The 10,672-nt window shown below is 45.9% G+C and overlaps 1 protein-coding gene across 1 annotated transcript in view; it reads right to left on the bottom strand.

Annotated features, from left to right (window-relative positions):
- Positions 1-10,672, bottom strand: part of LOC124043887 (alkyldihydroxyacetonephosphate synthase, peroxisomal-like) — a 46,400-nt gene that overhangs the window by 30,468 nt on the left and 5,260 nt on the right. Inside the window, exons 2-10 of the mRNA XM_046362986.1 lie at positions 8,930-9,019; positions 5,515-5,605; positions 5,301-5,421; positions 4,983-5,060; positions 3,849-3,920; positions 3,527-3,606; positions 2,176-2,256; positions 404-529; positions 1-88 (exon numbers count right to left, since the gene is read on the bottom strand). The exon at positions 1-88 is cut by the window's left edge and continues 21 nt beyond it. Of these exons, the coding sequence (XP_046218942.1) occupies positions 1-88; positions 404-529; positions 2,176-2,256; positions 3,527-3,606; positions 3,849-3,920; positions 4,983-5,060; positions 5,301-5,421; positions 5,515-5,605; positions 8,930-9,019 (827 nt within the window). The remainder of the gene's footprint in view (positions 89-403; positions 530-2,175; positions 2,257-3,526; positions 3,607-3,848; positions 3,921-4,982; positions 5,061-5,300; positions 5,422-5,514; positions 5,606-8,929; positions 9,020-10,672) is intronic.

Raw genomic sequence — 10,672 nt, 5'->3', positions numbered from 1 at the left:
GGTGGATGTCTGGCCCAGTGGACATGCGTGGCCCCTGGCAGCTCTTCTCTATCACCCCTCGAGGGGTCACCACCTTTATGTGGATCACCTGCACACAGGACGAACAAGATGGCAGCTCAAGTCACTACATTTGACTTTAATAGCCGCAGAGAGGAGCTACCTGGGCTGCTGAGGTCATATTCAAGGCTACATTCTGTCAACCATTGACAGATCTTAACCAAAGCAAGCAGGCTTCTTCCCAGGAAAAACAAATAGAATGGTTCCCATAGCGATGGGTTTGATGGCCCGCACCAGCAACTTCACGTGCATGTCGCTAATTAGTGCCTTTCACTTTAAAACCTGTTGTCTGTTCAGTCTCCTAGTAGGATCAGAGCTCGTCATAGAGAAGAAGGCGGACACGTACCAGGTCCTCGATGTTGCCATATACGTTCTTCTTCATGCCCGATGCCCTCGTGGCCACCCAGCCTCCTAGGGAACTGAACTCCATGGAGTCGGGCTCGTGCCCCGTGCAGTAGCCGCTCTCGTTGAGCTGCGGAGGACACACACAACAGAGAAGTACACTCATTCGTATTCATAGGAGCACATACTGAAGGTGGTTAAAAGAACTCAACCACTAAAACAACACGAATTTGGTATGAAACCAAAACGGCATGAGACAAACAAAACTCCTCTTCCATTGTGTGATTCGTGGGATCGTTATGGGGCTTTTGTGATCAAAATTCTTGGCTTGATGACATCACACGTTTTTTTTTTTTTTTTTTTTTACAAAGGTCTAAAATAAACCGACCAAAATAAAGGTGGAGGAGATAGTTTTGGATGGTGGGCTGGCCACTGGTCTGACAAGGCTCTACGCTGACCTTTTAGGGAAAAAAGGAGAATGTGTGATCGCACAAAGCCATTTAGGAGCACAATGAAAGATATTTGAGGTAATAAAGCTGTAGAGCCCCTGCGGCAGGCAGCCATGGCCCTGGTCTGCTCTAATGGCTCCTCTCTTCCGGGTGACGTGAGGAGAGTCATGCCGTGTTTTATGGCACTGCTCTCCCCGACAGGCAGCTTGCAATACTGAGCCATCTGCTCAGTCAAAATGGCCTCTCTCTATATGCAAAAGTGGCGCCTGTTTGAGATGCAGCACACGCATTCCTCCACATCAAACACTGGCTCCTTCTCCATTTTTTTCCTGAATTAGCTTCATGGTGCCATCTGCTCATCGCCCGAGCCTCGACACTTCACTGCTCTGCTGTGGAACATAGTTACCCCTTCTACTCCCATTCAGACCTGCCGAGCATGGTCTCCCTGTACTCCCAGTAAACAACTAACCCAGGGTGAAGAGGGATGGTCTCCCTGTACTCCCAGTAAACAACTAACCCAGGGTGAAGAGGGATGGTCTCCCTGTACTCCCAGTAAACAACTAACCCAGGGTGAAGAGGGATGGTCTCCCTGTACTCCCAGTAAACAACTAACCCAGGGTGAAGAGGGATGGTCTCCCTGTACTCCCAGTAAACAACTAACCCAGGGTGAAGAGGGATGGTCTCCCTGTACTCCCAGTAAACAACTAACCCAGGGTGAAGAGGGATGGTCTCCCTGTACTCCCAGTAAACAACTAACCCAGGGTGAAGAGGGATGGTCTCCCTGTACTCCCAGTAAACAACTAACCCAGGGTGAAGAGGGATGGTCTCCCTGTACTCCCAGTAAACAACTAACCCAGGGAGAAGAGGGATGGTCTCCCTGTACTCCCAGTAAACAACTAACCCAGGGAGAAGAGGGATGGTCTCCCTGTACTCCCAGTAAACAACTAACCCAGGGTGAAGAGGGATGGTCTCCCTGTACTCCCAGTAAACAACTAACCCAGGGTGAAGAGGCATGGGCTCCCTGTACTCCAGTAAACAACTAACCCAGGGTGAAGAGGGATGGTCTCCCTGTAATCCCAGTAAACAACTAACCCAGGGTGAAGAGGGATGGTCTCCCTGTACTCCCAGTAAACAACTAACCCAGGGTGAAGAGGGATGGTCTCCCTGTACTCCCAGTAAACAACTAACGCATGGTCTCCTACAGGTGAAAGGATGGGAGTTGATTTCGTGGCCATCTTACCATCTTAATGACATGAGCCTTTCATGGGAAATGATTGGGTATGAAATGGTTTAGAAACATGAGCTCTGACAAAGGCAAACCACTTACTAATCTCTCCAGATCCTGACCGATGATGCCAGCTTCAACGTGGGCGACTAAATTCTTCTCGTCGATCCACAAAATGCGGTTCTGCAGATGCAAAGACAAAAACTCAGGAGGTCAGAAAATGTCACTGCTTTGTTCACTTCTACCACTAGAACAAACAAAACAAGCTCTTGGTTCGATGCCTTATGAGTTGAGCCCAAATGAAAAGCAGGCTCTGTATCCGATACATCTGCTACAGGTTAGAGAGAGGATTTTTTATTCTAATGCAGTTGCATTGACAGCAAATACTCATGGCTGTCCTCCAAAGTCTGCCTTCACCCATTGAATCACTGCCTTAAAATACATTCCAGTTGTCTTACTTCTAAACGCCCAAACAGGTCAGCGTGCAGCATTTTGTAACGACTGTGGAGAAAACAGATTCTGTAGTGACCACAACATCTACCAATGAGAAAGGCAATAACCGCCCAACCTCTTGTTGCTTGTTGAAGACGCGGGGGGGGGTGTTTCAGTAGCGATTCCCAACAGCGAGGTGAAGCACACATGTGGAAGGCATGACGAGAGGACTAGGCCATGGGGAGGACACAGCATCAGTCAGATAGATTCCAAAAGGTTAACCTCCTTTTAAAAACATTCAGTCCAGCATATCCCCCTCTCGTTTCAGCCTCTCCAGGAACCTCCTGACCCAGCTTGAGCTCCCCTCCCAGAGCCATCAATCATTCTCCAGAGGTAGTAAAAGTGTCTGCTGCTGTCATACACAGCCTTTCATGTGCCTCCCTCAGACCCGCTACCCCCCCGTGACCCTTGACCCAGCGCACTGGTCACGAGCATTTACGTCACCCCCTCAGTGGCTGCTGGACTAGCGCTGTCCAGACTGCCAATATATCACCTGGGCAGAGAGTTGTCCAACAGCGCGGTGGTACAGTACTGCTATTAAATGCTGTTTCCTATTGGGTATCCTTCACTAACAGTCATTTCTCTGGGGATAGCTTGGCAAATTATTGCCACAGGATTCACCCAAAGTTCAATAATGAGAGTGAGTCTCGGCTGGAAGTCTGAATGAGCTTTGGTGTGGATAGAGGAGCATCCTCTGCTGTCCGCTACCTTTCCTGTCTGCACATCTACAGTTTAGTTCTAGACTCCAACATTCACAGCAGCAGGAGCTTCTAACATCCAAAAGAAAGAAACCCCGGCTTACTGTCCCTGCTCAAATATATATTGTCAGCTGATCGTACTATGCAAGACATTATACTGTCATATAAAAAGAGGAAAAGCGTATGTCGTGTTGAGACAAAATGCCGAGCAGAGCAGATTGCTGTATGGGACGCATGTCTGTGTGCAGCTCTGATTCCCCCACCATCTGTGAAGTATCCAGAGAGACGATGCAGCGAGTCTCCTCCGGGGGGCACTCTAGAGCACTGGTCACACTGGTCCCTCCTGGAGGAAGAGAGCAGAGGGGTTAGGGCCTGCAGTTCTCCCGGACCAGGTCGCATGACCAGGAGAGTACTGCTAGGACCCGGAGCAGACTTATATGGTGAAGGCATGGCATAACAGTTATCATTATCAATCTGCTCATAAATCAGTTGTTACAGTTGGGAGATTTTTTTTATTTTTAAAGCAGATATTATTCGAATGAATTGTACTATAGAGTTTACAAAACATTTTCTTGAAAGACTCACCGCCGTACGGTATCAAACAAACATTGTGCTTGCACGCCAGCTCCACAATTTTCACCACGTCGTTGTGGCAGTCTGCGGAGGCAAAGAACACCGCAACAATTTTGGGATGGACATTTTATCCCATGTCATTATATAACACACAGCCATAAATTAGTGTTGGGGACGAGAACAAGAGTACTCATGTGGCAAAGGGACTAAGAAATGCCACATAAACCATCAGCCTCCGGAAAACAAACATTCACATAAGCCCTGGGCTATTAGAGCAGAGATACAGGGAGAGACAGGGAGAGACACGGGGGGCTTCCGGGGAAAGATGTCTCTGATTTGGCTGGGGGCATTCCGGAGATGGAGCCAGAGAGCATGAAGCCCGGGTCTCTGGGGTGGGGTGTGGGGGATCAATGCGGACAAGGTGCTCTGGCCAATCCCACGTCCATTCACACTGGTCCCCTGGCTGAGCGACTGAGGGTGAGGAGACAGAGCAGAAAAATCCACCTACATGGATCAGCTTCACTGGGCTCAAGCCCTCCCTCGCTAGGCCAATGAGAAATGTCTCCGTTCCGACACACTCTGCCGTCCAATTAAACAAAGGGCTTCGGTGTGAGAATAAGAGTTCACAAGACTAACAACGTTCCACTTAAATATACAACCCATACTAAAGTAACTACACTGGCATTCATGTTTTACATCACTGCGACTAGAGGGAGTGCAATTTTGTGTGGATTTGGAGAGTTTAAAATTCAGGGGATGTTCCAATTTGAATGCTGCTACAGGAGCTTTGTGATTTGCAGGCCATTTGGGAGCCGGCTAATCAAGTTCCAGCCATAAGTCAACACTCATTCACGTTATAAAATAGTGCCGGCCATACCTGCAGTGAACCAATCTCAGTGGCGTAATTCATGGGGGTACTGTGCTGGGCCCGGCCGTGGTGTATTGGATATCAAACGCCCTCCCCCTGACACTTCTTATTAAGCCTCCGCTCATACATATTAATATCCCTACGCCTCTGCAGAGATTAACCCTTTAAATCACCTAAGCCAGGATGGAAAGAAGCAATGTGGGAGAAGAAAAAAAAAGAAAAAAAATCAAAACAGGGGCCGTTTACACGTTTACAATTGTAGTGTCGCAAAAACTCACTGGGCCACACCACCATGTCCGGAACCCGCTCAAATTTCTTCCCTTCTCTGAGAGCAAAGATTTCATGTAAGCAATGACCTGTTAACATAAGAGAGAGAAAAATGTTATATACTTAGTATACTACGAAAAAGAGCAATTATGGTTGTATGATCAGTATAATTAGTGTGATATTGACAGCTTCCTCTGATTCCGGCTGCTTATGTCCTACGTAAAAACAAAAAGGGTGACGTCATGATCACGACATTCAGTGTCTGTGCGAGACCCCTCCAGACTACGCCCATCGCCCTGGAGGACCACAGCCTTCCCAGCATGCCTCACCGTGGGCACGGAACACCCTGTCCTCAGCCTCATGGGAGAAGGGGATGCCCGTGGCCTTCAGGTCCTCAACGAACGCCTCGTTCAGACTGGCCGGTGGAACAGCGCTGGCATTCAGGGCGGGCTGCGACAAAGACATGGGAGGAGGAGCCATTAACGGACTGCTGCGGTCATTGGAATTCAATAGGTGACGAGGGTTGAAAACAATGTCACTCACTGTCGCGGGGCTTTTATGGTTCACACTGGCGCCAAAGGTGTTTTCAAACCAGTCCTGCAAACTGGGCAGGACCATCCCGCTTAGCCTATACCTGCAATGAACAGAAACACACAGGTTTAGAAGGAAAGTTCCCTCACAATTGACCTCTGACCCAATCTGTAAACATAATCCCTCAGACCTAGGTGTTACGCTGGGAACTGGTGAAATAGACACAGAAAACCCTGTCCGACTGTCATTGATGTGACGCCAGTGTGTAGTGGTCGGAGCTGAATGAAGTTATTAGGCGAGACCAATGACAGCGCTGTCCGTGCCGTCCCAGTCACGCCAGCCGCTGTGTACTTGAACCGCTGGCACAGCAGAGGCCAGCACATCAGGGGACTGTAGTCTGCCTTTGTCCAGCAGACCATGAAAACACACTCCTTAATGAAAAAGCCTCTGTCACAGAGGAGAATTCTCTCAGGAGGAGAAATATCTGACTTTCATTCCTTCCACCCAGCCACACATATGTAGCACCCAGAAACCATTCAAAAGAGAAGGCACAGAATGGAAAGAGGTGGTTGATACAATTTAAAACCTAGAATAACAGAGGAACCATTTCCTGCACAGCATCCTGTATAATCCCCCCCCCCTTACGCAAACACAGCTTAACATAACAGCACAGCAGAGTACAGCATGCAGTCTACAAGACCCCTTTGATTTGAGTCTGACAGGCAAGGCTTTGTTCTTCAAACTATACATCACAAGTACAAAACACTAAGGCCCATCTCTGCTTTTATAATGCGATAGATAAAAAGGTGTAAAACAACGATCCATTTTGCTGCCGGTGTGCACTGAACACATCCTCAGTCACTAGAGGCAGAGTGGAGATAAAAGGCTTCTCTACATCCACTGAGATTCAAAGTAATCATTTCCGACAGCACTCGGCATATTTCTTCAAATGTTATATTGCACACCTTCAACCATGAGAACTGGCAGACACAGAACTAAAAAACCCAGTTAGCCAATCTATGGTCAATGGGAAGAAGTACAAACATTCCATTCAAGGCTACGATCCGTGTTTCCAACGGGAAATTTCAAATCACCGATAATCACACTAATTGACCTCTTATGTCTGGGACTGAATTGAGGCAAGATATGTAGGATACAGATACGAGCCACTAGATGGCACTAGCACCCCACTCTAAATTAGGATCTCGAGGAGGTTTCCACTAGATAGCACAGCCACAATATCAAACTTGTCTATATCGTAAAAATTCATGACCACACAAATGTGCTTTTGGGTCTTAATTTAAGGTTAGGCATAAGGTTAGCAGTGTGGTTATTGTTAGGGTTAAAAATCACATTTTCAAAAGAGAAATTGTAGAAAAGGGCTGGGTTTATGACTTTGTGGCTGTGGTAACTAGTGACGACCCAAGGAGGGGAAGGTTTTACAGTTGAAGTCGGGAAGTTTACATACCCTTAGTCAAATGCATTTAAACTCAGTTTTTCACAATTTCTGATATTTAATCCTAGTACAAATTCCCTGTCTTAGGCCAGTTAGGATCACCACATTATAAGAATGTGAAATGTCAGAATAACAGTAGAGAGATGGATTTATTTCAGCTTTTATTTCTTTCATCACATTCCCATTGGGTCAGAAGTTTACATACACTCAATTAGTATTTGGTAGTATTGGCTTTAAATTGTTTAACTTGGGTCAAACATTTTGGGTAGCCTTCCACAAGCTTCCCACAATAAGTTGGGTGAACTTTGGCCCATTCCTCCTGGCAGAACTGGTGTAACGGAGTCAGGTTTGTAGGCCTCCTTGCTCGCACATGCTTTTTCAGTTCTGCCCACAAATTTTCTGTAGGATTGAGGTCAGGGCTTTGTGATGGTCACTCCAATACCTTGACTTTGTCGTCCTTAAGCCATTTTGCCACAACTTTGGAAGTATGCTTGGGGCCATTGCCCATTTGGAAGACCCATTGCTCCAAGCTTTAACTTCCTGACTGATGTCTTGAGATGTTGCTTCAATATATCCACATAATTTTCCATCCTCATGATGCCATCCATTTTGTGAAGTGCACCAGTCCCTCCTGCAGCAAAGCACCCCCACAACATGATGCTACCACCCCCGTGCTTCACGGTTGCGATAGTGTTCTTCAGCTTGCAAGCCTCCCCCTTTTGGCTCCAAACATAACGATGGTCATTATGGCAAAACAGTTATATTTTTGTTTCATCAGACCAGAGGATATTTCTCCAAAAAGTATGAGCTTTGTCCCCATGTGCAGTTGCAAACCGTAGTCTTTGCTGGAGCAGTGGCTTCTTCCTTGCTGAGCGGCCTCTCAGGTTATATCGATATAGGATTTGTTTTACTGTGGACATAGATACTTTCATTCCTGTTTCCTCCAGCATCTTCACAAGGTCCTTTGCTGTTGTTCTGGGATTGATTTGCCCTTTTCGCACCAAAGTACGTTAATCTCTAAGAGACAGAATGAGTCTCCTTCCTGAGCAGTGTGACGACTGCGTGGTCCCATGGTGTTTATACTTGTGTACTATTGTTTGTACAGATGAACATGGTACCTTCAAGCATTTGGAAATTGTTCCCAAGGATGAACCAGACTTGTGGAGGTCTACAATTGTTTTTCTGAGGTCTTGGCTGATTTCTTTTGATTTTCCCATGATGTCAAGCAAAGAGGCACTGAGTGTGAAGGTAGCCCTTGAAATACATCCACAGGTACACCTCCAATTGACTCAAATGATGTCAATTAGCCTATCTGAAGCTTCTAAAGCCATGACATCATTTTCTTAGTGTATGTAAACTTCTGACCCACTGGAATTGTGATACAGTGAAATAATCTGTCTGTAAGCAATTGTTGGGAAAATTACTTTTGTCATGCAAAGTAGATGTCCTAACCGACTTGCCAAAACTATAGTTTGTTAACAATAAATTTGTGAAGTGGTTGAAAAACCAGTTAATGACTCCATCCTAAATGTATGTAAACTTCCGACTTCAACTTTATGTAGTGGAGTGGAGAGTGCAATCCAGATTGAGAATGTGTACAATCCAGATTGAGAATGTGTACAATCCAGATTGAGCATGTGTACAATCCAGATTGAGCATGTGTACAATCCAGATTGAGCATGTGTACAATCCAGATTGAGCATGTGTACAATCCAGATTGAGCATGTGTACAATCCAGATTGAGCATGTGTACAATCCAGATTGAGCATGTGTACAATCCAGATTGAGCATGTGTACAATCCAGATTGAGCATGTGTACAATCCAGATTGAGAATGTGTACAATCCAGATTGAGAATTCCATCACTGAATAATGGATACATTCATATTTACAGATCATAATACATATCATGTTCTTCATGAGAATAAAAAGTCATTGGTTGCAAATGTTGGGGACAGTAAGTATACTGTACCTTTTGCCTGTGAATTCCGCTTGACCCTTCTTATTGAAGAGGAATTTGGAGTCACTGTACCCCCAGCCATTCCACTTCATAATCTCCTGCCTTGGGAAACAAACAGTTGAAGTCAGTGGCATTGTTATTGTAGCAGCAGCTAATACTGTACTAATGCTGTCTGAGGTCAAAGGAGGACACAGGACAAAAATCTCAAGGCAGGAAGACCATACACAGAAGCACTTTTAGAAGGCCTTGGCCCTCATGAAAATGCCAGACTGTCCATACGTGACATCCTGTTGCAAACCGTAGTAGTTTAAAAAAAGTGGTTTATTTGCCACTTATCAAACTGTTGCAATGGGGAAATGTCCTAGTTCCCTCATTTTGCTATCAGTTATTCAATGGGCTTTCCACATAGCTATCAGTAACCATACTTGCAGTGTGGGAGGCTGCAGTCGCACCTAGGCGTAACCCCTGACAGATGACCTTCCTATGTGTACTGCACACAGCCAACCACAGGCAGTGGTTCCCCCTAGGATGTGTTTTATCAGCAGCGGTGGCAGAGTCAGCGGTGGGTGGGCGACGGCCACAATTTAGCAGCAGTGGTGCGCCACTACTAAATGCATATAGGGGTAACAGTGGAAAAGCCCGTGGCAAAGTCACTTTGGGGAGGAAAAGCTATTCATCAACAGCAATCAGACAGGGCGTGGCTTAGATATCAGGTCGTTAAGCACATTCCCTTCAAGAACACTCCACGGAGAAGCATCATGATGCATATCATAGAAGGGCATTACCAAAGGTATGTCCAACAACCGGATATTCTCCTAAAATGATTTTCCAAGGAAGGAACATCGTCGTCATAGGCCTAATGATAATCATGGAAGAGGACACGAGAAACAGGGTTGAGCACCGGGGAATTGTATCTCAATATCTACTACATAATTGAGCTCTGACAGTTCAGTAATGTGCTTCTTCGTCGGTGTTAAATCACTATGCTCATCATAACGGAATCCTTTTCAGAAATCACCGAGTTATAATACGACATGATTCAAGATTTCCCCAGCAGACAGATGAAATAGGCCCACAACTCCTAGAAGGGACCCATGAATCACGTTGGTACACGTGATGGGATGCTAACGTAGTGGAGTAAAACCATGATGAATGCCTGCCAAAACAGCCAGGCAGTGTAAATTATGAGGAGCCTGAGAAATGAGACAGACATACTCTCCATGCCAGTCTGTGTGATCTCCTGTCATCACACTGGACGATGACACAACTCCACGCATCAACAAGCAGCCGAATACGGCTGTCCAGAGGTTAATGAATTTATTGTGCAATTAAATGGAAGCAACAGTGGTCTGGTCTCTGACCCTTAGCTAACATTAATCCTAAGAGAGCTGGGGGAATCTTTTGAAAGTACTGTAATAAATATTACACACAGCATAAGAAAATGCTGATCACCAGAAACATTAGGCTAGTTCAACACCTTATTAAATTGGTAGCCTCATTTTGTGTCTGCACTCAAGTTATTCCAACAGAAAGAGACAAAAGGTCTGACTGTTATTAAAAGGACTGGCCTTAAAACTCCTTTTGAAACAACGTGCCCAAAAGGTATAGGTTGAAAGTCAACTCCAGAATGACATTCCAGCAGTAGAAAAACCAGTAGCCCAGCTTTGAAGTGTACAACATTCCTACACTCCAGTGAAGTGGGTCGTTCCACCTCAAAAAGCACAGGAAAGAGGAATGACACCCACCATCTCAGAT

Source organism: Oncorhynchus gorbuscha, linkage group LG09 (assembly GCF_021184085.1).
Source record: "Oncorhynchus gorbuscha isolate QuinsamMale2020 ecotype Even-year linkage group LG09, OgorEven_v1.0, whole genome shotgun sequence".
Taxonomy (NCBI): Eukaryota; Metazoa; Chordata; class Actinopteri; order Salmoniformes; family Salmonidae; genus Oncorhynchus; species Oncorhynchus gorbuscha.
The sequence above is the reverse complement of the archived record's forward strand: the minus strand, read 5'-3'. Positions and strand labels throughout refer to the sequence as shown.